The following is a 27,917-nucleotide window of genomic DNA, read 5'->3' as shown; positions in this document are numbered from 1 at the left end:
CACAGTCAACGACAAAGAGGAAATTAACAGTAAATTAACATTTTCAAACTCCACGATATTTGATAGAAAGCTGACCTGGGGAGGTGATATGCGAAGGATTATGAAGACTTCAACGAAGGATGAATCATTCTTCCACCATTGGTATTTTCTCCCATTTACCCCATCTGTTGTTTCACTTGTTTTACTTTGAAAGGAAAAAAGGAAGTGTTATATCCAGTTTGACGCAGCGTCTAACATTCTCGTCTCTGATTGGCTGACGGCCTGACGCTGTACGTGCGTAGGCGCTTCCTCAACTTGACTAGCAGAAACAGCAAAATAGAAGATGGTGAGTATGAAATGGCGAAAAGGCCACAATTTCCCTCATTTACAGCCCGAGTTTCGAGCTTTTTAATCGGTTGGGGTTTCCTGAGACTCGTTGTCGACGCGTGGAGGGCGACATCATAGTTTTAGGTCCCGATTTTGGTGTTTTATTTGACTGAAGCCTCATTCCGAGATGGATCAACGGTCACATGACAGCTGAGCAGTTTAGTCCCCCAAAAATTCACTGCAACAAGCTGCAAGCACCCTTAAAGTCACTGTTTGCATTTGCATCGTTGTCTCTCAGCTTGTTACGTTTGTTTATCATCCATTCTTGTCGTCTGTTTAATTGATATCATCACATTTTGCACTTTTTTCCCTCCTGAGCCGAGCAGTTAGCTCGCTGTGCTAACAGCTACTTTCTTGTAAGGCACTTTTTCCTTGCAGCACTAACGGTGTTTCTTACAAAGTTATTAACTCGTATTTTCGCTGTCAGTGATTTCCGAGGTAATTCAAATAGTTTGACTAAATTGTTTTCGTGTTAGATCTACAAATGCACATCAGTAAGTGATTCATTCATTCGTTCAAACCTTCTGTCTGTCGTTTTACTGTCAGGAATCATCAAAGGTTGGTAAAATCTGGAGCAAAATATTTGGAAAAGCATCAAGTTTAGGTGCATTTTCAGTTTAAGTAGTTGTTTGACTATTACATGGAAGGGCAATATAAAGACGTTATATTGTATTGGGTTATGAAACGATATATTGTCTTAGTTATTGGGTATTGTTATATTGTGATATAGAATAAATTGTGTTTTTTCCTGATTTTAAAGGTTGTGTTATCGTAAAGTTACTTAAATTATCAGACAGTTCTACTTGTTTTAATACTAGCCTTTACCCACTTAGTTATTATATCTACTTAACTAATAATTATTGATCAAAAATGAAATCGTGATAATACTTTTAAGTACCAGTAGTTATTCCTACAATATTGTCACATAAAAGAAGCAGTTTGGTTTTAAACATAATGTTCGATCTGTCTCCCAGAAATGCTCTCGAGTAGACCTAAAAAAAATATAGAGATGTATATCATGAATCGATATGTATTACGCCCACCCCTAATACACTTAGGGTGTATTAGGGGTGGGCGATATATTGAATATACTCGATATATCGCAGCTTTTTCCATGCGTGTTTATAAAATGACTCTATTGCGAACATTGTGTTTAAATTGTTAGGTTGTTTTTATATGCCACCAGTGTTTTGTTTCTCTCGCTCTCTTTAAGGCTCTCTGCCTCTCTCTCTCTCTCTCTCTCACACACACACACACACACACAGTCACACACACACACACAAAGCAGGGCTTTTGTAGAGCTCCAGACTGTGACTATTTAGTCACATTTTGCGACCATAGAACATACTCTATTAAAAAATAATTTTTTCTTTATTTAACTTCCTGATAACTGTATTTTATTAAACTTTATTTTTTTATTTTAGTAGTCAACGTTAATTTAAAGGACATTAAAAAATATTGCAATATATATCATGTATTGTAATATAGCCTTACAATATAAAGTAATAAAAAAGTATCAAGTAATATTTTAAATACATATTGCCCAGCCGTACCTTTAATTATGCTTGTGAACAGTTCTTGAATAATTGTACTTAGTTAGACTCCACTACTGATTATAACTAAATTCCAGTCCACACTTTCATTTGCTTCCCCACATGATTTTGCTCACGCTCAGATGAAAACTACATGCGTGCTTCATCGTCATCATCACTAACCATTAACAATCGATTCAACCACATTGTTATTTAACTTTTCTTATTTGTTTTTGAATGATTAATATCTGTCAACTTAATCCATTCCTTTTTAATTTCTAATTTCAGTTTTCCCTTCTTGTCCCAACTCTTTTTGTCTTTTGTTTTTTCTTTTTTGTATTTTTCTCCCCCCCAAATCTTTGATCATGCCTCGTGTCGTTCTCTCCGTGCACATCCTGCCTTCCCTCTCTCACCCACTCTCCTCCTCCCACCCCTCATTGCCTGTCTCCAATCAACCAGGCTAGTCACCGGGTAAGTGTCCTCGCTCTGTGTTGGATCCCTGTTTTCTGCTCGCTCTTCTGCCTGACGCACTAACACAGGGTTAGGATTGCACCGCTGCGGAGGTCTGCTGTGTCTGCTGCTAATTCAGCAAGATCTGGTGCCCTGCAGGCTACAATCCTTTAACTACATCTGCTCTGTCCTGAATAAGAAATTACTCATTAGTAAATTACCCCAAATAGTCTAGCAACAAGTCAGAGAAGGAAAAACTCAGCCATATATCAGATTTCAAGAATCTGCATAGAAATCTACAAGTCAGGCAATCTTTAAGGTCACGATGGTGTTTCACAACCCCGTGTTTGGGACTCTTCACTGACTCATCTATTTCAACACAGGAAATCCTCATGAATGGCTTTCCATTTCAGTAATAATAAGCCTGACACTGATTGGACAAAATTTAAGATTTTTTTTAGTGAAGAAATTCAATCAGTAGTAAAACAAGTTAACTCTTTAGTTTTTAGAGTGAATGACAGGGTGTCTGTGGGTCTGTAGAAAGTCTTAAACTGTCTTAAATTAAATTTTATATACATATTGTATATGTATATATTATATTTATATATTATATTTAACAGGCATTAAATGGTCTTAAATGTTAATTCTGTGAGGCCCTAATTGTCACCAGGGTTCCTACAGATCCTTAAAAAGACATTTAATCAGTTAATCTAAAAGTAAGGCCTTAATAAGCATTAAATATCTGTCGGTTTGTTTCTCACCAAAGTCATAACATGCAACCACAATTAACATTTACAGCATCTCTCTGCTGGTTAGTGCTGTTAGAAAAGGTTATTTAAAAGGTTTAATGTTTAGCACGAACATTCAAGTTTGTTGTTGTTTGGTTCTTATGGATTCCTTGTGTTGTGTGAAAACATAATTATCTAACTCTCATGTCCTTCATCTGTTATTGAGTGTCTGAAATCCAGCTGTGTGGATTCAATCCATAATTTTCCATCATGGGATGTTTTTTTTAAATAGATTATGTTAGAAGTAACATTCACAACCCAGTTTGAATTAAGACACTTAATAAACTTCTTACTCACAAACATTGCTTATTTACAAGTTAAAGCCTGTTTTTCTATTGTATTACATTAATTTGGAGTAAGTTGTTGTTTGGGTGCAATAACATAAAACTGGGCAGTATTTTGCTGGTTTAAAAGACAAAAGAACTTAATAACTAACTACAGTGGTTCTGGTGGATCCCGAACTGTGGCATCCCTCAGGGCTCTATCCTCGGCCCTTTTTCTTTCACATAGCCTGAACTCTCCCTCATCGGTGTGTCACTAACCTGTCCGTGTGTGTGTCTGTGCGATGCTGTCAGTTGGTCCTGGTGTTAGGTGACCTGCACATCCCCCACCGGTGCAACACCCTGCCAGCCAAGTTCAAGAAGCTGTTGGTCCCGGGGAAGATCCAGCACATCCTTTGCACGGGTAACCTCTGCACCAAGGAGAGCTATGACTACCTGAAGACTCTCGCTGGAGACGTCCACATAGTCCGAGGAGACTTCGACGAGGTCTGTTTGTAGACAACACTGAAAGAAAACAGCCGTATTCATTACACAACATGATACTATGAGAAAAATTGATGGTCAATGGTTACTGTGACATCACAACACGTTTTTTGCCATAACTCAAGAATTCATTCGCTAATTATGACAAATTTCAGACAAATGTCTATTAGGATAAAATGATGAATTCATGACGTTTTATATCCAAAGGGTCAAAGGCCAACTTTATTGTAACCTCATATTGTTCTGCAAAAAACACTTTTCTGGCCATTACTCACCCCCGGGTTTGTAATTACAGATTTCAAACTTAGGGTGCAGATGGGAAAAAAGACATAATTAAAGTCTCTGAGTATTTACTTGCAAGAATGAAGTGAAATGGATCTCCTGCTGGTCCTAAAAACTAATAGCCATGTAATGAAATTGTAATTTCTCCCTTATGGCAAATTGAGTTTAACCTTCCTAGTTCACACAATACTCACATTGAAAAACTGACATCTTTTTAATACAAATTAGAAAAAAAAGAGAGAAAGAATATTACCCCCAAATAGCCAAGAATTACCCCCAAAATAGCACAAAACAAGGAAAGTCAAAAAGAAAAAAAAGTGAAGGAAATGACCTTCAAAAAGTGCCAAATAATTTTGAGTAATTATTTTAAATACCCAATAGTGATAATTATGAAGCTAGTTGAATGGACATTTTCCCTAGTTTTTTTTAAAAAACAATTCTAAATCTGCTTATTTCTTCTAGTTTGTGAGACATTTCTGCCAAGTTGATCTTTACCTTTTTCTCCCACATTTTTGATAGAAATCAAAACAATTTTGTTTACAGTGCAGAGATTTAAATACTTGTGAAAGGCATCTGAACCCAGCACAACAAAACTGATGCTGATCCAGGTTTCAAAGGGTTAAGAACAAGTGTATAATTACAAGAACGGCACTTTCAGATTTAAACTCCGATATTGTCTCTTATTCTCACCTCAGAACCTGAACTACCCGGAGCAGAAGGTGGTTACAGTGGGCCAGTTTAAGATCGGGCTCATCCACGGACACCAGGTGATCCCCTGGGGCGACATGGCCAGTCTGGCGGTGCTCCAGAGACAGCTGGATGTTGACATCCTCATCTCCGGGCACACGCACAAGTTCGAGGCATTCGAGAACGAAAACAAGTTCTACATCAACCCTGGTTCAGCCACGGGAGCCTACAGCGCACCGGAAAGGTAGAGGAGTCATTCACACTGATGAAACGTCACCTCCCACTGTGACCACAAGGGCTTAAAATGGCAACAAATTCTAACTTAAGTTTTCAAATTTAAAAAAATGATCACTTTTTTAAATATGTAGCCCAAATCTGAAGGTACAACTCCACAGAAAGTGGCACCACTGAAGAAGAAAGTCATTGATAAATTGGCACAGAAAGTCCAGCAGTATGTTTGACAACACACCAAATCTGATTTGTTTTCAAACATTAGTGTACTCACCATGACATGTTCGTTGGCTGGCATCCTTTTATCCCAATCATAGTAGCTGGAGACACAGAGATAAAAAAAAAACATGAATAAATCAAAATTTACAGTTCTGCTAATGTCTCTGTAAGTCAGCTTAAAAGTATTTTTAATGTTAACAATGCTTAAAAAAATAGTGAAAAATAATCAAGTTTGGCTCAGCAGCGTTAAGAAATGGTTGACTGAAGCCAAAATAAATCAATCTAAAGAAAAGTAATCGCCAACTATTGTGATAATGAATAAAATGTTCCATGTTTTTAAAGCAAAAATGGCAAACATTTAAATGAAGAGTATTTTTACCCTGTAGTGTCTCTACTTTTACATAAGTAAATGAAAACAGAACATTTCTTCCACCGCTAAGATTTTTTACTTAAGTACAGATCCTTTACTTAAGAGAAAGTTGAAATACGAAAGTCTAAAAATACTCAATTACTCAAGTAAAAATCATGAATTCAGAATGGTACTTCAGAAGAAATACAGAATTATTAGCAAATGTATTTGAAATACTCATGTTAGATTTTTAATGCAGGACTTACAGTATTTTTACACTGTACTATTGCTATTTCTACTTAAGTAAAAGACCTAAACGCTTCATATACCACTGACAATGCTGACTGCATTGAAAAATTCAACTTAAGTGCTTTTTGGACCCATTTTCCTCCAGATAAACAGAATTTGTGGAAAAAGGCGTAGCTGCAGATCTTTTTCACAGTGATGCTCTCCAGTGTGACGTACAGTACAACAGGTGTAACCGTAGAAACCAGACTGACCAAAATTACAAGCAGTCAGGGCTGCAGGAAAAGCGTCGACCTCAAAAACACGTCTGTCTTCTCTCCTCACAGCAACATCATCCCCTCTTTTGTATTAATGGACATCCAGGCGTCTACAGTGGTGACGTACGTTTATCAGCTGATCGGCGACGACGTCAAGGTGGAAAGAATCGAGTACAAGAAATCTTAAAAAGGACGGCGTGAGGAAGAGGAGGAGGAGGAGGAGTTGGGTTAGCGTGGCTCTGTGTATCGTTTCATTCCTTTCCACCAGGGGGCAGCAGCTCTCCTGCAGTCACCACAATGTTAATGCTGTAACAAACTGTTCAGTAACTTAACTCTAAAAAAAGAAATATGTATTATATTGTTTATAAGTCATCAGCATTTGCTTGTGTCCAAGCTGTCATTTGGTAACTGTAGAGAATGCAATAATGTCACATGTATTTGTTATCAAAAGAAATATTTGGTGCCATTTTCTTCCTTTTTTTGTTGTTGTTTTCGCCCTCATCATGTCCTTTACCGGCCTTTAGCTTCATGTCGTCAGCCTTTTCCTTTTTCCATTCATTTATTCCCACAATAAAGATCTAATTTCACTCCACGGGTTGTTTTCTCTTAAATAAATAACGAAAGAAACATTTATGGATAATCCTGTGGTAGAAGTAGAAGGGGATATCCAGATAACTGAAAAAGTTAAACTTAGAGATAACACGTGCACATTACCTAAGAGTAGAGACAGAGAAGTCCCCGAATTTCCCTCAAGCTCACTGTCAATGTAGGTCACTAAATGACCAAAAGCATGTGGACACCCGAACATTACAGCCAGTATGTAGAAAATATAATCATGACCTTTAATCTGCTAAAATCAGCCTCCAGGGCTTTGTGCAGACCAGTCAAGTTCTTCAGCGCCAAACTGGAAGAATTACATTATTTCTTTGTGGGGCATAATCATGTTGAAACAGGACAGATCACTACTGTCTAAAATATCATTTTTTGACTTTTTAACAAGCAGAAAAAGCAGATTCAGCCTTTCTTTAAAGGGTAAATGTTCTTGAATTGGACTTTTTTTAGGTAAAAGGTGTTAAGCAAAATAATCATAATTATGATAAAATTCTTGACACTGCAGAAAAGTATTTGACACATAGGGATAAAAAAACAACCAAAAACACATTTTTAAGTACTGTAATTATATAGCTGTAGCCTCACAATCATACATGAAAGGTTACACATTTAGTAAAATCCAAAAATCAGAGGCAGCGGTACAATGAGAAAAACCTTTAAGATAAGACAGAAGACACATTATTATCAGTATTATCAATATGTTAAAGTGTTAATTTATGTTAAATATTACTTTAAATATTATTGTGTACATCAATCAATACAATAAAGGTTTATCACTCATCAAGTAAGTTAGTAATGCATTGTTTTTCTTGATGCATTTCAATATCTCCAGCACTACTTAGAGATTTTAAACTAAAAAGATGCATTTTATTTAAAAATAAATAAGTATAAGTTAAGACCAGTTAGCTCCTCCAGCTTTATTTGCCCACGTGAAAGTATGGTGTCACTTATTTTGCTTTTTGCAGGAGCTAAATGTGACAAAAAACTCCCCAAAATAGAAAAGGTGGCTCTAAATAGCAACTGCAAAATGACTCAATTTCCAGTCTTCACCAGGCTTATGGAGGAAAGAATAATAGTAGGACACATGACTGCAGTGCATATAATGGAATAAGTCCAATGGGAAAAAAACTAAAATTTTCAGAGAAATAAAATCAACTTTAAAAAGCAGTATAAAACAGATGTTTTTCTGTGTGTTTTAGTTGATCCTGAAGGTGTCAAAGTGTTTTTGGTTGTCCTCTCTCCAAAGAGTTAAATTAAGCACAGGCCAAGAGATGTGATCCTGGCTGATTCAAGAACTGATCACGTGATTTCCTGGAAGCAGTCTTTAGAAAGTTGTCAGAGACACTTGTCTCCTGCAGACACTGGGGGCACTAAACTACTAAAAATAAAAAATGAGCTGCTAGGCTACTCACACTTTGTTCTTGCTCTGATTGCTGTATGTTGCTTGTATAAGATTTCAAATTTCATGAAAAACTGTGATTAAAAAGATGCTTGTTGGACTTAACCTGAAGATTTTTTCTAAAATTATATCCGTGCAGAATATTAATGTGACAGCTTAAAGTTTCTATAAAAATGTCATAAATCTGACAAAGTGCCAACATCCCATTTTCCCACAGAGAGTGAACTCAAACATTCACTCAGAGAGTCGTCTTTTTCGTCCCTTTTTCCGTCCTCCAACAGCCTGATTCTGGCTCCTGGTAACACAAACAAAAACACTTTAGACGTAAAATAATTACATCTATTTGACTAAGTATGCACTGAAATTTCTGGTGCAATAAATGTAATGTTCTAGATGAAAAAAAGATCTATTTTACATTAGCTTTTATACAAAGAAATTACTACACATGTTTAAAGCGGTGATTAAAAAAACAGTTTTATATTTCTGTGACTTACTTCTTGGGCTTTTTCTTGTCAGTGTGGGAGATGTTATTATCTGATTCTTCATCTTTCTTTGTTTTGACGCTGATGTGTTTGAAAGGCTGCAGTGATGATAAAACAGGATTATTACACAAGCTTTCATATTCTCTTTAATGTTTCTTTAACATGTGAGATATCGCCGTGCTCCGTGTGTCATCCGTTCATTTAAATATTCAATTCTGACTCACAAACTAACAAACAAAACGAGTGAGGATTTTGTTTTTTGGTTTTCCGTAGAAACCAAATGATGAAGAAAGACGTTTTCTCATTGTTTGCTTGAAAGGAAAAATCAAACGAACAAGAAAATAACAACAAAATAATGATTTTGCATTGAGAGCAGAACAGACACCGGCGGAGACACTGGTGGAGAATAAGAGCAGAGCAGACACTGGCTGGGAAACCAGCGGAGAATGAGAGTGGAGCAAATACTGGCGGACAATGATAGCGGAGCATATTCCTGCTGCCGACACCTATTTGTTTTTTTGTGTGAATACCTGTCGAAAATGTGTCCCACCTGGCTTGTCTGTTTGAGATTTTTGGAAGAGAAGATTTCCCAGGATTCTTTTCGCTCGTGTCTTTCCTCTCCTTGTGTTTCACCCTTGAATAAACTTCTGATCGACGTTTATCACTCACATCCGACCTCGGTGAGGTAACAGAGGACGCAACAAGGTCGCCTCTTTCAGGGTTTCCACCTAAAATCAGAAGGCATAAAGTTTTAAAAAAATATACAATTTCTGAAAAGAAGTATAAACACAAATTGCATGATAGCAAAAAAAGTGAGGACACACGAATCAGGTCTCAACATGTTTTACCAAAAGCAATAAAAACACCTGAAGAAATGACATACAGTATAAATTAAAAACAAGACAAACAGTGGATATAAGAACAACCGCTGATTAAAGCAGATCACTGATACAACAAGTTGGTTTTTTGGAAGTTTTGACTTTGAAGTTTTTTTGTGAATTCTGAAAACAACAAATAGTGTGCTTTGGCTCAGCATATTACCGCGTTTTCAGATTTTTTTGCGGATCTATGCACACTAGGATCATTCTCACAGTCTTGGCATATTAATGCAGACCTCTCTGTTTTTAGTCGGGCCGTACTCATCTAAACGTGGCCTTAGTTTCTGAAATAACCAAAGTTGCGAGGCTCCTCGAGCGTAAATGCAGTCTCTCCTAACGGGGAGTCGGACAGCAAAATACTAATACACCACTCTGACCAGTTTTTTGTTAATCAATGGTGCAGTCCCTTTCTGCTGCCTCAAAATAGCAATACGTCAACTATGCGCCTAACCATACCTCATTTTAAGACCTACACACCTGTGGGCACACAGCTGGGTGCAAGTGCATTTGCTACTCACACAATGTGGCTGCTGGTTATGAAAATGGCAGCTGCATCTGTTTGAAACTAGCAGTGATAGCTGCACTGTGTGCTGGATATAAGACGTGGCCACATGTATTTATGGTCACTGATTCGGAGAAATGTTATTTCGCTTTACTTTATGTGTTTCTCACACATATGGATGGATCAATCAATAAAATTGAACTTAAAGTACAATCCGAGAAGTACAGTGACAGTGAGTGTGAGAAAGTGAAAGAACTATGTAATTAAACCATCTGTATGTTCTTCTAAAGTCTTGAGATGCTGACAAAGAAGGCTTGGCAAACATATTTGGGTTTTTTTCCCATTACCTGCTTGTATGCACCTGTGCAGCACGTTCATGTAGTGTTGAGTGATGAGGTCACGCACGTGAGCCGCACTGTAGGAAGCTGCAATGGTGTACAGATACTCCCTCTGAGCTGGTGTGAGTGCAGCGTGCTGAGGGAGAGACGGAGGTCAGGTTTCACTGCTGAGGTTCACACTGACACACTTCACTGTGTTGGACTTCATCCTGTTGTGTTGTACTCTAATAACCTTTCACTAGTGTGGACGTGGGAGGAATCGCTGTTGGTTAAATCTCATGTAGAGGATTTATAAGTCAGTGGTGGAAGAACTATTCAGATCTTCCACTAAGGGTACTAATACTAGACTGGAAAAATACTAAAAGTCCTGTATTTAAAACCTTATTTACGTGAAAGCATTATCAGCAAAATGTAGTAAAATTTAATAAATTGTTCCCTGTAAGTTTATTCCTCCTATATCTGATGTTTTTGGATAAATATTACTGCTGGATCAACGTGTATGTTACATTTTACTGCTGTAGATGTTTAATGTTGTGCTTTATATTTTAACTCACTTTTAAGTTTTGTAACAGTGCATTTTCCAGCTGATCAAAGACAGTTTTTAAAGAGTTTATTAAGGGGATAGTCCAGATTTTTTTTTAAGTGGGGTTGTATGAAATACTTATCCACAGATAGTATTTTACAGTACAAGTCAGTCAGCACGCCTCCAGTTTGGAGAAACAGGCTAGAGTCTGACACAGAAACTGAGAAATGTACTGTTTATAAGGGTTAGCAACCAAAAACATATTAGCCACCTAAAAAAGTCCCACCATAAAGAAAAATCTTTATCATTTTAACTGTAGTACTTGAGTAAATGTACTTAGTTACATTACAGCTGGCACAATGGGAATTAAAGTGAAAGTGCAAAACAGATCTCATTGATGAGCAGTTTTACCTTCAGAAATGGGGCTGCAGTCATGGTTTTGGGGATTTGTATGGTCGCCTCATGCTGGAGTTGTGGTTCACAATTTGGAGCGGATGGTCTGTTGATTGTCAAACCACTGTTGAAGTTCATGCCCCCATCTTTTAAAGCTGGTATCAGAAAGGAAACAGACCTTTTTTTTAACTGCAGTTAGCATCACACAGACTCTCTTCTGTTAATAATCAGGGCTGTGCGTTGTCATGGATACGCTGTACACAAACAAACAAACAAACTAACTAACATATTAGGGATTTCTGTGAGGTGATAGTCCACGATTTCACAGAGGAATTGTGGATTCAAAACTTCTGGATGATCCGCTCAATTTTTGAAGAGTTATGTGGTGCAATTACAGCATAGCCAAAGCATCATGTGATGTAGAAAAGCAAAAAAAAAAGTGTTTTCATTGCAGTTTTGGGAGATATGGCTGTTACACATCACCTGAAATACCACCTCATGCGAGCATATTTTTTGCAATAAATGGCATTTTTTTCAAAATTGACATTTCCATTCGGCATAATTTATATTCGCAATTTCAAATTTGCGCAGCGTGAGGGTTAATGGAAACCTGCCTAATGTCTCATGGTGGAATCTGACAATCGTAACTTTCCCAGACAGACGAATTACCAATGACTCAGAAAGTTATGTTTGCATTTAAATCCAAGTCTAATCTGAGAGGTCATATTTGGACGGTGAAGTTGTCAAAGTGTTGACATGTGAGCAAAAACCAAACCCTTGTAATGTGGGCTTAGTTTAACCGCCTCTTATTAGTAAACAGCATGAGTGAGTGTTCTTCCTGTAACCGATCAGGCGTGACCCAGGTTCAGGTTCAGGTGTAGGATTTCCTCTCTTTTCCACCTACCTCCTAACGTCACCGTGGCCCCGTTAGAAAACCGGTTTCAAAGCATACAGGATGCTAAGACACGTTTTGTTTATTTAACGAGGAGATTACATACAGATTACATTCTGAAATCTGAACCAAGGAAAGACAGCACAATACACAGAATTCAGCAGATTTAATATGCTGAATAAAAGCTGAGTCATTATTTGGGTTTCATTTTATGTCTGCTTGTACAAATGCATTTTTGTAGGATTTAAACTTACCATTCTTTGATCTATTCACCCTGGTATTTCTGCAAGAGAAAGAGCAACACAAAAATGTCATCTTAATGACATTCACACAAATTCACAGATTAAAAAATATCATTAGGACGAGATATTTGTTGTTGGCATGCACTAAAATTGAATTACTTTACCTCTGCAACGCCACATCCTGATGAAGCCTGTGGATCGTCTGACCTTCTGCAAATGTCACTTGTTTTTTCATGTTAGGAAGACGCACTGAAACTCAAATATCCTCTTTAAAAACAGCAGCAGCCACTTAAAGACATATCCGTCCACACGGAGGTCAGTCCAGGTAATTAAAGTAAAGACGTTGTCTGACTCACTGAGGACCTTAGAGGCCAGTGGGTGTGTCCTGTGCTACAAAACTCAAGCTTATCTGCTTGAACAAAAGAAGAATAATAAGTTGTATGAAGTTACATTGAATCCTGCAGTAAAAAAAATCTCCTTTGGAGACTCTTTTTTTCCATCAACATGACGGAGCAAGTATGAAAAGTGTAAAAATGAAGAAGGTCGTTTGCACACATGATAGTACGAGGACTCAGTTTGACTTGGAGGCGAAATTGCAAAATTATTGCAGTTCAAGTTGGTTTGGTCCACTTTCACACTGCACTTTGAAAAACGAACTAAGAGGAGTAAACATGAGGTTCTGCTGCCTGTTTGTCATCAAGCATCATCAGGACCCCCGAGGGGAAATCAAATATATGAGTTCATGCAGCACTTTAATGCTTATAGAGAGTTTATATTTATGTCCTTTGGTGTCACAAAGAGCTCATTAAGAAATGATGAAACTGTTTGTGAGCATTATTAGGCAGCTATTTTCAGACTGCCCATCGATCACGTGTTATCAGGACCGCTGTGGGTGCGTCGTCATTTTTCAGCAGCTGCTGGAGGCTCTGCAGAGGTGAGATCGTAAATCAGGTCATTATATGACGTCTTCTGAGTGAGTTCTGCAGTGACACTGATGACAGAAAGGCCAGTTACACATTCCTCCTATTGTTAAACACAGGTATGTTTTCATAAGCTTAACTTCTGAAAAGCATCGCTCAGCAGAGGCATCTGACTGTTTAAATAACTGATAATGAAGTAAAAGTGATCAGCAGATGGATTTATTATTGATTCAGCTGTAGAAATCCTGCTAAATTCACATTTATTCTATAATAAAGTCCTGTGGTTGGTTTGTTTTCGTTCACGTCGCACAATATTTGGCTGTTTTTTTTTGTTAACTGTCTTATGTATTGTAATGTAATTTACTTTTGATGCTATATAATGTAATTGTCTTGTGTGGGCCCCAGGAGGAGCAGCTGCTGGGATCCAAATAAACAAACAATAAACAAACAAGCGAACCATACTTGAAAGCGGAGCAAGCGGACCACAGTTTGCTTGTTTGGTCCGCACCAGAGTTCGATTGAGCTTTCACACCACCCGAAACGAGCGGGACTATCCGAGCAAACGAACTCTGGTCCGTTTAAAGCGGACCAAACGGTTCAGGTGTGAATGCGACCTAAAAGTTTCTGTCTGGAAAACCCATCTCATGCAGCAGTCCAGTTCTTTGACTCAGTTTAATTAAATTGCTTTTTAAATTCTTGTATGAGCTAGCAATTGTTCAAATATGATTTAATTTCCTAAAATTAACATTCAAAGCCAAAAGGTATACTATGCAGAAATGTTTGGCTCCTGTTGGTAAACTGTAGAGCCAGCGACATTAAAAGTGAAGTCAACTCCAGATTCACTCGTTTTGAAATGAGATTCGTCCACTCGGCATTTTCTTTTTCTATTAATTTGGCGTTGCGTATGATAATTGTGTAGAATACACAGATGTGTCACCTGGTCACTCTTTACTGATAAAGTCCCAATTTCACCTGCGTGCTGCCTAAGAGCATCCTGAACACAACAATATAAGAAGAAAAATAACAAGTATTACAAACACTGAAATAACTCTCAACCACTGCAAAAAATTAAAAATAATATTTGAATACCTAAATTGAAAACTAAATATTGACCAAATCATCTCAAATATCTGAATATTTGAGTCCAGCCTTTATAAATACCGTGACTACTGCAGAGTCATATGACCTGGGTGTGAATGCTGATCGTACACTTGCATTAAAAAGCCAGATGTTAACGGGTTTTTTGTGCAGTGAGAAAGAGGTTATGGCATGCTGATGTTATTATTCAACTCAAAGACCCATTGTTCATAAGCATGACCTCACAGAGATAATGACATGGCTGTAGACTCCTCTTATCATATTTTTTATATCATTATGCTTCATCAGGACCCACGAGGGGAAAACAAATAATGTGACTGACAGAAGTTCATGCAGCACTTTCATCATATTCACCTGCAATATTTTGATTGTTACATCAACAAATCTGTATTTTAATGTTTTATTTTTGTATCCATGTACTTTCTCTTTTCTCTGACTTAACATTGTTTATCTGTTAGGTATTTTCATGTTGTTTTTTATCTCTTCATGACTCAGCCGAGCTGTTGAAACTAGACTTTGTTCTGCATTACAGTTCATCTCAGTTCATCTAAAGCAGCCCAAAGGGCAACGCCCTAAAACCACAACGTCTGAATGCATTTAGGGTAGGTATTTAGTGCTAAACTCAACCAATAAGATTCACTCTAGCCGTCTTCCTGCATCAAACAAAAATGTGAGTCCATAGTTGGGAAATATTCACGTTATGACAGTTTGTTGGGACTGAAGGGAATATCCAAATCAATACAATTAGAGATGGAAATTGGACATTCACGGTGCTCTCACTTTGTGGGAGAGTGGAATATCCCGGATATTTCTCCCAGAGTGCTTTGCTCTCTGAAGGGGAATTTATTATGATCAGAAACGAGAGAGAGAAGTCCAGCAGACACAGACTGAGACACGCCCACACAAACCTGACATCAATCCATCGAGTTTTGATTTACAAGAAAGAAAGAAATCAATATTATATATGCTGAGAGATATTTTGTCACCATGTGTTAAATCTTGAATATCAAATCATGTAAACACAACAAAGGTTACTCAGTCACTGAAAATAAAAACAACTGGGAAGATAATCATCTAAATAAATCAAATAGTTTCACATTTGAATTTGCCTTTAGCCGTCTTTGATTTTCATTGCTATCTGGCAGTAAGAGGAAGTTTATTCACACAAGTGAAGGTTTTTCCATTTGTAAACTTCTTTCCACTCACGATGACTCAGTTTAATGACACACCTTGATAACTGACGCTCCTCAGATACCTGCAGGCACAGGTAAACAATAACTCCCACTCACTTCTGCAGTTTTCTACTTTCATGCTACCAAAAAAAGAGGGGAGGATCTGCAAAATGATCCTAGAAAATAATATATGTTTTCATACTTATAATTGTGTTACAGACAAAAATAAAATAAAAGACATCATAAAAATATATTTTAAAATGATCTATCTATCTATCTATCTATCTATCTATCTATCTATCTATCTATCTATCTATCTATCTATATATATAGATATATATATAGAGATATAGATAAATATAATTAGCATTATTATTTTTCTGAATATGTGCATATTGAATATGTTATTTATGGGCACCTAAATTAACTTAATTCAATTCATGCAGTCTGAATAAACAGAGTTGAATTTGATGGTCATTTAACATAAGTACATATTGTTGAATTGCTTGCCTTGTTGTATGTATAATCTGGGGTTCTATTTATTTATTGATATTGTTATAACTTACAATGTAAATGTATCTTTACTGGCTTATTTATTAACACAATCTGCATCTTTGAGAATGTACTACTTTGCTATTTATATATAATTTGTAAAGTGGTGACATTTTGCTGTTTTGTCAACTACTGTTCAAATTTAAGAATTAACCTTTTATTATTATTATTATTCACATTATTAATGTAACGGTCGTAGTAGTAGTAATATTTATGTTATGGCTGTGGCTCATCTCAACATGATGCAACAGCTTTCACTTTACCAGTTCAAACCAGTTCTTGGGGAAAACGAAAGCAGTGTGTGGATGATGTCAAGGGGAAACCCCATATAAGCCACTACAGAGCTGCTCACTCACATATAAACTCCGCCCTGCACAGCAACTGCATAAAAATCACAGTCTGCACACTGAACACTGAAACCAGAGTTCAAAATGCGCAACATATTTAAGACCAGATCTCAGAGGAGCGACATCAGGAGTCCTCTGATCGAGAACAACAACAACAACAACATACAAGAAAACGAACAAAATGGTAAAACTCTTCTTTTGACTATGGGTTTGCTTTGTTTACATAGTTTGTGTGCATGAGTGAGTTTTGACTAAGAGCATTTAGAGCTATCATCTGTATTGTTTATGGTTTACATTTAGATAGAGCTTGAAATGCGACGAATTTGCATAGATATTTTTTTGTTTAATTAAATGTGCTAAAATGACAAACAAAAAACAGATGACAAAGCAAAACATAAGTGCAGTAAAGACAATTTTAAAAATTAAAAAAAGCCCCAAAACAGTGACCTTTTACTCATGTTAAAGTATTCAGATATTTCACTTAAATAAAAGTAGCAATATTGCATAGCATGGCAGAAGCATGTTGTAAAAAATGAGTTATAAGTCTTTCATTCAAAACTGTACTCAAGTAGAATAGTATTTAAATATATTGAAAGTACGAAGAGTAAAGTATACATTACTGGGTTACATATTAATGCACTGAAGTGTTAATTACTTTAATGCTGTTAAAAGTGGTGCTAATTTTAATTACTTCATAAACTGCTGGGTAGCTTAGTCTATAATAAAAGAATTTATTAGTTTATTTATATTTTGTATTAACAATCTGAATCCTCAAAGTAACTAAAGCTTTTCTAAAAATGTAGTACACTATTTGCCTAAAAAATATAGTGGAGTAGAAGTATGAAGTAGCATAAATGGAAATACTGAAGTAAAGTGCCCAAAATTTCTTTCAGTTCACTTTAGTAAATGTACTTAGTTACATACCACCACTGCCTTTTACTTGGACTCTGCGATTTTTTTTTTCTCTAAAACCAGGAAGTATTTTCTTCGCTAAAGACAGAAATAACGTGGAAAAATTGTAAATGACAATGTAAAAGTGGAGCCAAATTTAAGTGTTGGAGGAATATTTGGAGAGCTGTGATACTGCGGTTTATATGAGACCTTTTCAACCTGTTGCATAACCTCTGGTGTTAACAGTAACTTCAGGCACGCAGGGGATTCCCATGCTGCTACACAAATATTTGATAGAAATTACCATTGCAGAGTACTATACTGAGAACACTAATGTTGTGCTTGAAGAACAAGCAGGTAGATGCGTGATACATACGTGCAAACTTGTAAGTGGTTTGATTTTATTCCCTCCCCCTCAGAAAACAAACCTGTTAGCCTGCTTTCATGTGGGCGAGTGCAAAATAATGCTGGGCAGCCTAGAAAAAAATGTCTAGGCTGCAAAAACTCTTAGTAACATTTGTTCCACAGATAAATGAAATATGTAGAAAATATATCAAATGTTTATTTATGCTTTTTGTGCATACTGTGTTTTTGATTACCCTTTATTTAATTAATATTGTTAGAACAAGACACCATCCTATCTATAGAGGACTAATGTTGCCATTACAATGAATAAATGAATACTGTAAATAAATAAATAACATAGCAAAGATAAAAATAAATTATAAATAAAATTATTAAATTATTAAACATATATGGTGGTTATTTTGAAAATAAAGTATAAATCCATACAACTTAAATTATTCATTTGATTTTATATTAATTTATTTCTATATCTAATTATTTCCCATTTATATTTAAATTTAGTTATTTATTTATTTCCCCATTCATTTCTGTTTGTCAATGCCTGACAGCCAATGGTTGTCAAGGCAACCCCCTTATTGATATAAGCTGAAGTAAATGTAAACATGGAATATATGAAAATATATGAATACACAAATACTTTTTACATAAAATACATTTTATGTATTTGTAATTTATTTAAAAAATCCCTGCACATTTGTTTGCTAATTGACTTTTCTTTCTACATTTCTTTTTTTTCATTTATTTATTTATTGATACATTTATTTATTTTTTATTGTAACGGCAGCTTTAGTCCTCCATAGAAACGGAAGGACGACATTAATTAATGAGATTATTAAAATAAATTTAAATGTAATAACTTTTTTTAATAACCAAGTAAAAGCTAGAAAAATGAATTATCTGGGGAACTGCTTTTAATTTATTAATTTAAATTTATCTGATAAAACTAAATTAAAATTAATTCAATAATTAAAAAAAACACCATGTTTTTGCATGAAAAATGACTTAAATTAGCTGCTATTTGTAAACTAACAAGTAACTAAAGCTGTCAAATAATTATAGAGAAGTAAAATGTCCAGTATTTCCCTCTAGTGGAGTAAAAATAGAAGTGGCATGATTAAAATACTCTATAGGTACCTCAAATGTGTACTTCAGTGGACTTAGTTACCACCACAGGGTTAATTACTGGTAAGGATTACGTCAGCATCACTGAGGAATACCTGTGTGTGTGTATATATATATATATATATATATATCTTTGTATTTAAATTAATATTTACAATGTTCACTCTTTCATAGCATACGAACAAGCCGCCACCGGTTTTAATAACCCTGTGGCTCAGGACGCTTTCAACATCCAAGAGGAACAGTCCCTGCGGAGTGAGGGACCGATCTCGCTTCCTGATCTAGCTGAACTTCTATGCGTGGCCCCCGATGTGAACACGGCCTCGGATAGATCTTGTTGCTCAATGGGTCCTGAGCCCAATTCAAGACAGCAGAGCATCGTTGGCCTCATACAAAGATCTGTGCACCAGCACATCCCGGAGCCACCGGCAGATGTGGACACGGAACTTCAGCAGCACCTCTTAAATGTGCAAGAAAGTGTGTGCAAGGAGCTTGTGAAGCTGGGGCCCCTGCTGGAATCAAGGGGGCTGATGGGACTTCTGATTGATTGCTACCATCGTGAGACGTTTCGTCACCTCAATGGTCTTCTCCAGAACATCAGCTCCTCCCAAAATTCCTTTGTGCTGATGAAGTGGGTCCTTCATACATATCTGAGGTATCTATCTCGACATTTTTACTCACCGCGTCTTTGTTTACCTCGACTGCAGAGAGAACGAGGCCTTTATTTGAAGCAGTCGATCACACCGAGACACAGAGCACCAGACCGCTCCAAAAACACCTTGGAGGTACAGCTGGAAAAACATCTGGGAGTGCCTAGTGCGGGCCTGCATGTGCATACAGTATACGCTCGACCAAAAGTGACGCTGACAACTGAGTTTAAGTTAAAAAATATTTTCATTTTGGGGCAAAAAACACCAGAGAAACATACCTTGCAGCAGCAAGAGAGGAGCACCTGATAGGCGTGCTGTAAAATGGGGTAACAATGGTTTTGCTGGCGACGCCTCTATAGTGATGTGTCTCGGTGTGATCGGCCCCTTAGGCTACTTCCACACTAACGTTACGTTTACGCCTCGTGTCTACAATACTCCTGCAAACTGCAATTCTTTAAATGGCCATTGGAGGAGGCTGACTCCACAAGCCAGTTTTCCCCATAGACCAGGGCTGGAAATTAGCACCTGCCACCAGCCAGTGCTGGTAAAATATGCATGTGGGTGGTAGATTTGCGCACTCACCAGCCAAAAAAAACAATAGTAATCTATTTAGTGGCTTAGATTTTGGAATCCACCAGCCACAGTGGCAGGTAGACAAAAAAGTTAATTTCCAACAAATCATGGGGGGCCAAAGACCCCCAAAAATGTCCAACTTTACAGCAGAAATAAACACAGAACTAATATTCCTGTTCATGACAACTGGAAACATGCAGCTGCTCAGTTCTGATTTGATGTTGGTGGTATTTTCCCAGTCCAGAGCTGCTCAGTCATCCGGACCTTCAAAAAATGGATCTCATGAAAAAGGTCGACTTCCTGCTGTTCACCGAGTGGGTAGAAAAGGCAAAGGCCAAACTGCTTGAAAATGTGCAGGTAAGAGATACTTTTACTTAGTAGTACAATTTATAACCCTCTACACATGAACAAATACTGCAGATTCAAAAACCTTCTAGATACATGGGAGCAGGTTTATCACAGCATATCACTGTGATGACTCTGTTGCAGTTACTTGATTACAAGCGTATATCTTTAAACCTTGAGGAACATTGTAAAACCAAAAAAAACCCCCAAAAAAACAGACCCTCGAAAGTACCTGTGACAAAAACAAGATACGAATCTCAACATGAGGCCTAGTAAACACTGAGAAATTACAGCAACTATGTGCATTGAGGCCGTCAAAACTTAAATACCAGCACCTCTAAATGTCTATTTTTTAAGAAAATGTGCTCTCCTCAAACTGTTTTATTTGCACATCACTTCTTTGATTACCACTATCTAGTTTTGTGCATCGATACATTTAACATAAACTTAGTTAATTTATTTTATTTATTTAATTTATCTTTGGAGTGCTTTACGATGTTTTGTTGTTGCTATGGCTTTTAGTGTTTGTGCAAAGCTAATTTGATCCATTTGATCAAAAACATTGGAAGAAGAAATGACCCCAAAATTTGCAAGAAATTAGTAAAAAGTGCAAAGAAATGACCTGAAAATTAGCAAAAAACAAACCAAAAATACACCTATTGTGAAGTGCATAAAAATTCTACTAATTCTTTCAAATAATTATAAATCGATTATTATGATAATTTAAAATATTGTTTTCTTACCATTTTCCCCAAAAGCTTTAAAAAATAAAAATAAATAATAAATCTGCTAATTTCTTGCAATTTATAGGACATTTCTTGCAAAGTTGCTGATTGCATTTTCTTCCATACCAATTATTTGCTCAGGGTTGAATGGTTTTATTTGTGTTTATTTATTTGGAGTCTGAATGTAGGGATCAAACAAGACACAAAACTTAGCAGAAGAAAAAAACAAACAAAAAAAACCAAATATTGTGGCACATCAACTAGGCCTACTGTAAACAGATGCAAAATCAGAAATATTACATTTTCACATAATGTTTTTAGTCACATGCTCATGGAGGAAGTTTGCCTAGAAGTGAAAATAGGAAAGTTCTCCATATAAAGCATCTTTTGTTATTACCACGAGGAGGTTTAGGGCCAGGGCCCTTCGTCAGCATGTACAAGGGCAATAATAGCACAATGAAATCCTCACAGGTGTGATTAATTATATCCACAAATGCAAACAACAATGCAAACAGTATAACCCAGCAGGGGGAGCCACAACATTTTTAGATTTTTACCAGAAGCAGAATCACAGTGAATGAAAGAATAAACAAATAAACAAACAGATAAATAAACGCAAAGAGATCGGCCCTAATAGAAAATAACAGAGATAATGATCATACTAGTATTCATTAATGATAGCAATAATTATAATAAATCTGAAAATATAATTTTTTTTTTAAAATATATAAAATAAAATAACTTTCTTTCTAACCTTAACAAAGATATAATTTTCTGGTAGAAATCCCTCAAGGAAAACTTCTCCCAACAGTAATTTGTATTTTCATTTCAGTTTAATGCAGGTGAGCACTTACCTGTTCTCACCGGAAGCAGAAAGAAAAACGTCTTCTTTTGTTGATCCTGGAAAAAACTCCATTATTTGGTTTTATTTTTAGCTAGAAATTCGTCTAATGTTAATATGCAGCAGCTGTTATGCACCAAATATGTTTTTAATCCACATTTTTCCTTAAAGTCTTTGAAATGTTTTGTGTAGAGGAAAACCCCCTTCAGTCATGGTGGAGCTCTTCTTTAATCTGCCCGACAACAATGACGACATCCGAACAGCCAATCAAATTGCAGTTCATTAACAACTTTAGTGCCACCTCAAAATTTTAATAAGCGGTTTTTAGATATGGCAAGTTTTTCCACTCAAAAATTGCAAAAACTATATGTTGACTTAAAAAAAAAAGAATCAAAAAATGCATATAACTTAAAATAACTCACATCACACAATATTAATAAGTTGTCACAGAATTAACAATTATAAGTAAATGTTTACAAAAAATGTTATATAAAACCTTAGAATTCTAAAGTAATGATGACAACATATTTTGAAAATGTCATGAAACTGTAGAATAATGATAAATGGCCAACCAAGGATATTTTACGGATTGTGTTATATGTTATGCATTAATTCAGAATTATGTTAATATCTAAGTTACTTAGTAGGTCTGCCTTTTCCTGCTGCTACTTCTTTTTCATTCTCTTTTGTTGACACAATAATTTAATTTTAAATAATTTCTTTAATTATTATCAGTGCAAAATGTAATGGGTGACAACTCATTACCTAGTTAAAATGTAATGAGTGATGTAACTATTTTAATTCGGGCCACTTCATCAAAATAATGTAACTTATTACATTTGACCACTTTTTGATTACTGTCTCACAGATGTTTTAAATGGAGCAATAAAGCTAAGAAATGTCCAAAAATAGGCTATGCCAAAAATGGAATTTCTGAATTTCAAAAGCAACAGAATTACCGTTATAGTTTACATTATTTAAGCTCTTTAAATAATGAAATTAAATGTAACCCTTTTGTAACCACCAACATTTTGATTGGTTAATGGAATTTAATTAAATGTTGTTCTCTCAGTAACTGAAATAGATTACAATTAAATTTATTTTGTAATTTAAGTACATGCAGCCTTTGCTATAGTTTAATATAATTAGTTACTCTCCAACACTGTTTGTAATTTATAAAAGTTGTTTTTTAACACAATGACACAAATAACAAACATCAAGTAACTCTTTACAAAAGACAATAAAAAAAGTCATTTTTAAATAAATAGATTCTTGATTCTAGAGTAACGTAACCTATTTTCTGTTTTTGGTCCACAGGAAGAGGTCAGAGGTCAACTGGACATAATCATGCATATCAAGAGAGGAGACGAAGCTGATGATGAACTTCATGTTGACACTATTCAGGTACTGAATGTAAACCAGAAGTAACAGGTGTGTCTGTTGTCTGTTGTGCGTTTGTGTGCATATATTTGTCTATCTATGCCTTTAATTTTCCTCTAAATTGTTCTATTTGCTATTTAAAATGTATTTCTATGTAGTGCTACAAATTAGTTTTTTTAAATTTGAATATCTATTTGCTTATTGTGTCCTCTTTTATTTGTCCATCTCTTTATTTGATGATAATAATGTTTCTTCTTTTATTCTTGTTTAAGTGCATTGAGGCCATGCCCACAGAAGCACTCAAAATCAGCCCCAAACTGTCTGATCACGTGCAGAAATTTTGTCTCCAAGAGTTGTTCTGGTTTCTTGAGAGGTGAGAGTAAATTATTTATCTACACAGATTTCAACCCAGACTTTCTGAACACAAATAATCAATTTAATAATATATAATCAGTAAGGTGCATATTTAAAACTGTATATTTTCTTTGGTTTGAAGGTACACTGATAAGCAGGCGGAGATTCTTGAAAAAATGGCAAAAATGGACAAACCAGAAATGAAACACTTCTTCCAGACTTTGAACAACTGTAAAAAACTGAAGTGAGTATTTGGACAGTTACTCTTTACAAAATAAATCCTTCAAACATATTTTATTATTAAAACATTACATGCAAACGAAATATGACCATAAATGATGAATAATTGTTTGTATTTCCTCTCAGGCTGCACGTGCTGACCAAAGCTAAAGGCAACCTTCTCAACGAAACTGTGTTTAAACTTGAAAACATGGAGGCTTTTACTTTGAAACTTTTGATGGAAATTGTAGCTGACATTGCAGAGGTAGCTGTTAATCACAAATATACTACATTTTATTTTATTTTGTTTTATTTTATGTATTGCAAAAGGGGCATATGTTGAGTAATGTCAAACTGATATTCATGTTTTTCCACAGAGCCACCTGAAGAAATACTTCAGATCGGAAAACAAAGAATTCTTCTTCCTGGTTGACGCAGTAAAAGGTCATTTCTCTGAGCTGTCGCACTTTCAGGAAATACAAAAGGTACATTAAAAATCTGAACTTTAACATGTGCAACATTTTAAAGATGCAGAATCACAAATCACAGTACTGTGTATTTAAATGGTAAAAAAAATAAGCAGTAAAAAAAATAACACTAGATCAATAAATAATGAAATAATGATAATAATAATAATAATAATAATAATAAAAACCATAACAGTAATATTCTTCTTTTTTCATTTTTCAAATATTGTTTTCATTTTAGTTTATTATTTTTTGTTTTTGAGATTGAGTTTTTGTTGTCATTATTATTATTACATTTATTTATATATTGATGTATTTTTGTATTTATTTTTATTGTTTTTTATTTTTCTAATTATTTATATACATATTACTGTGATTCTGTGTCTTTAAAATGTTCCCTCTGCTGGTGTTTCTATGTGAGAAGTCATTATTAACTCCACTACTCAGTTTTTTTTTTGTATTATTGCCGAACGCTTACGCTGAAGAAGAGTATCCAGCCTGAAACGTCCGTACGGCAATAATAATAATAATAATAATAATAATAATAATAATAATAATGATAATAATAATAATAACAATAATAATATAATAATAATAATAATAATAATAATAATATAATAATAATAATAATAATAAATAATAATAATAATAATAATAATAATAATAATAATAATAATAATAAATTCTATATTTGGAGTACTGTCCTGATTTTGAGTGCATTGACATCCACTTTAAGGATTCAGCATCCAGTATCAAGAAGTTTAATTGCAAGTGAGGGCTTTGTATCTGATTTTTGCAGCTTTTTTATGCCAAATCTTTGCATCTAAATAGGTTGTGTCACTTTGGTTGCTGTTCTTATTCTTCTTGACAAAAACTAAAAAGTGTTTCTTGTTTGTGTCTCTCAGAGCGTCATGGACGAGGTCTACAAGCTCATCGCTCACAGTTACCTCAAACATTTAATCCAAAGAAGCCAGCGCAAACTGGAGAGGGGCTGGAGTCGTGATGTTGGGAAGCAAGTTTGGGATGATGCTACACTGCTTCATGACATTATCTCAAATATAGTAAGATCAACAGACAGTTGTTTTTCTGTCTTGCTAAGGACATTTACATCAGAAGCTGGATAAAATCTTAATTTTACTGATGTGTGTGTGCTGTGTTATCAGGTCCCAGGTGTCCGACAGTGGAACACCATGCTGCTGGAAATCAAAGAGCTGGTGGACTGCAAAAGCCTCGATATGCTGGAGCTCACAGTTGGAAAAATGTATAAAGAATGTCCCACATGGAGGTAAGTCATTCTTATCACCTCTGTACGCATTGTCGATCAAAAGTTTGCAATCAAATGTTATTTTAATGTTTTTCCCCTTTCCATCACACTCTAAAGAAATGATTTGGATCAAAAATAAAATACAATAAAATAAAATAATGCAAAAGCTCGCATCAGCTATTTTTTGTTTTGACAACTTCTAATAAATTCATGTGCTATGAGCACACTCCATCGAGTCAGGGGAACTAGTCTTCTGCAGTCAAGGGCATTTTAAGCAGCGGTTGATTAATAATCAATAGCAAAAGACAAGTTCTTAAAAATAAGAAAATGTCCTTTGTGTCCTAGATTGTTGGCCCATAGATCCTTAACACAGTCTTAACCATTTGAAACCTGGATCGATATTTTTTATTAAAATCGATATTTTTTATTAAAACCTTTGAAACTTTAGCAAATTGGTTTGATTTCTTTCAAAAACATGGAGAAAAAAGCAATGAGAAACATGGCATGAAATGCCTCACAATTGAAAAAAAATCATTAAAAGGTGAAGAAAAAATAACCTGAAAATAAAAATAATAAGTAGGGGAAAATATCCATAAATCTGCATTTATAATTATATGTTAAAATTAGGCTACAGAAAAGAAATCTGTTTTTATCATAAATATATATTTTTTCATTTTTTAAAATTTAATATTACTTCAATTTACCTGTTGTTTTTTTCTTTTTCAAATGTCAGGTCATTTTCTTATATTATTATATGTTATTATTATATTGTTGATTTCTTGTTAAGCTGCTTATTGCCCCTTTCCCATTTTATTTTGAAAGAAATTGAGCCAATTCAAAGGGTTAACTGTCTGAATGTTAAGTGGTCAGGTCAGGGGACTTGAAATCCTGAACTGAAGGTGGAGAAAAGTTAAATTATTAAGCAGATTTCATGAAGTTACTACATCCTGAATTTCGTCTTAAACTGAAGCAATTAACACAGAAATGTGTGTTTAAATTGCACACAAAATTAAGTTGAGGTAATTATCAACATTATTGTGTTAACACAACTCATCAAAAATATGTTTATCTAAATCAATAAATTAGAATTTTTGTCTTGCATGCATATCATGCATTTAATTATTTAGGTGGTGGCGATATGACCCCTTTTTAGAGTGCAGTAATACAAACAGAGATACAAACAAAACAGTATAACTTACTCTTCATGTTGTTTTGTTGTTTTGTCTGCAGCGAGGACCTGGAGCTCCTGCCCTCACTGCTGCGATGGAACGGTCTTTACAGATGGCAGGTTACAGAGGTGCTGAAGGTCCTGGAAGTCCTTGATGGTTATGAACCCAGACCCAGATCTGCATCCTGGTACTCATGTCTGCCATGCTGCTGAAGAGTTGGCTGCTGAAAAACAAAGATAACTTGAACAAGCAAAGAGTACAGAGCTGAAGTTCTAAGGTTGTATTGCACTTTTTGAATCAGCTGCATCCTGTTAAAACTATGTTACAGTTGTCACTTCTCAAATCTCAATTTAAGTTGCGGATTTGTAGATATATAGTTTAAACTATAAAGGAATAATGTGCAGAGGCTGCTTTATGTCTGATGTTTGCACTCATTTTGTTATTTCAGGAAACTGGATATTTGTTGTATCTTGTTTCCCAAAAGTTTGCATTTTAATTCAAAATGAAAAAATCTTCTGCATGGTACGCTGCTGGATGGCGTCAGCTGAGAACGTGGCCAGACAGAATCGTTCGCTGTGTTATTATATGACACTGGACGGCCAGACGACACCCTCCGCAGCAGCAGCATGATACACAGACTGTCATGTCTGCATGATACACCGCTGAATGGCGTCACGTTCGAACGATGTAATATAAGGAGCACGAAGGCCCCTATAGGGCGAGGGAGCAGTGGATGGGATGTGCTTTTTTCTGAACCTTACCATGTGCCGCTTTTGCCTAAACCTCACCATCTGTGCCAGCATGTGTATTTACTGACGTCCCGGCGTTGGTTGTCATGTGCTTTTATTGCATAAACATAAACACGTGCAGCGTAATCCCACCATGTGCTTTTGTTGACATCACGGTAGCTGCATCCTGAACATCAATAGCAGATGCAGAAGAATATCTAAAGCGTAATATGTAGACGCAGAGGTCTACTGCAAAGCGGCAACATGTGACGCCCTGGGATGACAACGTTATACGCTCCTGG

At 35.6% G+C, this 27,917-nt stretch overlaps 3 protein-coding genes across 4 annotated transcripts; 2 read left to right on the top strand and 1 right to left on the bottom strand.

Annotated features, from left to right (window-relative positions):
* The first annotated feature begins 255 nt into the window (after positions 1 to 255).
* vps29 (VPS29 retromer complex component) lies at positions 256 to 6,763 on the top strand. Of its 2 annotated transcripts, XM_042501175.1 has the most exons (5): positions 262 to 325; positions 2,358 to 2,369; positions 3,712 to 3,903; positions 4,878 to 5,113; positions 6,241 to 6,763. In XM_042501175.1, the coding sequence occupies exons 1-5, from the start codon at positions 323 to 325 to the stop codon at positions 6,356 to 6,358; spliced, it is 561 nt and encodes a 186-aa protein (XP_042357109.1). In that variant the 5' UTR covers positions 262 to 322; the 3' UTR covers positions 6,359 to 6,763. The 2 variants fall into 2 exon arrangements, with proteins under 2 accessions (XP_042357110.1, XP_042357109.1); XM_042501176.1 differs by lacking the exon at positions 2,358 to 2,369 and having other exon boundaries at positions 256 to 325.
* A 1,236-nt stretch (positions 6,764 to 7,999) lies between these two features.
* On the bottom strand, positions 8,000 to 12,667 carry LOC121953226 (protein FAM216A-like). Its single transcript, XM_042500184.1, has 7 exons — positions 12,597 to 12,667; positions 12,445 to 12,473; positions 11,317 to 11,453; positions 10,392 to 10,518; positions 9,215 to 9,392; positions 8,677 to 8,762; positions 8,000 to 8,477 (listed from the first exon to the last, which is right to left on the bottom strand). The coding sequence occupies exons 1-7, from the start codon at positions 12,665 to 12,667 to the stop codon at positions 8,359 to 8,361; spliced, it is 747 nt and encodes a 248-aa protein (XP_042356118.1). The 3' UTR covers positions 8,000 to 8,358.
* A 3,921-nt stretch (positions 12,668 to 16,588) lies between these two features.
* Positions 16,589 to 27,724, top strand: LOC121954005 (exocyst complex component 3-like). Its single transcript, XM_042501308.1, has 11 exons — positions 16,589 to 16,705; positions 19,075 to 19,555; positions 20,363 to 20,480; positions 23,352 to 23,438; positions 23,687 to 23,787; positions 23,911 to 24,012; positions 24,135 to 24,252; positions 24,365 to 24,472; positions 25,360 to 25,515; positions 25,618 to 25,739; positions 26,949 to 27,724. Exons 1-11 carry the CDS (start codon positions 16,606 to 16,608, stop codon positions 27,097 to 27,099), a joined length of 1,644 nt encoding a protein of 547 aa, XP_042357242.1. The 5' UTR covers positions 16,589 to 16,605; the 3' UTR covers positions 27,100 to 27,724.
* Positions 27,725 to 27,917: the final 193 nt, after the last annotated feature.

The sequence above is a fragment of the Plectropomus leopardus genome, chromosome 14 (assembly GCF_008729295.1).
Source record: "Plectropomus leopardus isolate mb chromosome 14, YSFRI_Pleo_2.0, whole genome shotgun sequence".
NCBI classification, from domain to species: Eukaryota; Metazoa; Chordata; class Actinopteri; order Perciformes; family Serranidae; genus Plectropomus; species Plectropomus leopardus.
The sequence above is the reverse complement of the archived record's forward strand: the minus strand, read 5'-3'. Positions and strand labels throughout refer to the sequence as shown.

Bases quoted from the DNA above. Each gene is read 5' to 3' on its own strand.
- vps29 (XM_042501175.1), top strand. The intron at 3,904-4,877 runs GTCTGTTTGTAG...TTCTCACCTCAG, and splicing joins TCCGAGGAGACTTCGACGAG to AACCTGAACTACCCGGAGCA. The intron at 5,114-6,240 runs GTAGAGGAGTCA...CTCTCCTCACAG, and splicing joins GCCTACAGCGCACCGGAAAG to CAACATCATCCCCTCTTTTG.
- LOC121954005 (XM_042501308.1), top strand. From the start codon at position 16,606: ATGCGCAACATATTTAAGACCAGATCTCAGAGGAGCGACATCAGGAGT. The intron at 16,706-19,074 runs GTAAAACTCTTC...ACTCTTTCATAG, and splicing joins ACAAGAAAACGAACAAAATG to CATACGAACAAGCCGCCACC. The intron at 24,253-24,364 runs GTAGCTGTTAAT...GTTTTTCCACAG, and splicing joins TTGTAGCTGACATTGCAGAG to AGCCACCTGAAGAAATACTT.
- LOC121953226 (XM_042500184.1), bottom strand. From the start codon at position 12,667: ATGAAAAAACAAGTGACATTTGCAGAAGGTCAGACGATCCACAGGCTT. The intron at 12,474-12,596 runs GTAAAGTAATTC...TTTCTCTTGCAG, and splicing joins CAGGATGTGGCGTTGCAGAG to AAATACCAGGGTGAATAGAT. The intron at 8,763-9,214 runs GTGGGACACATT...TCATCACTGCAG, and splicing joins ATCTCAAACAGACAAGCCAG to CCTTTCAAACACATCAGCGT.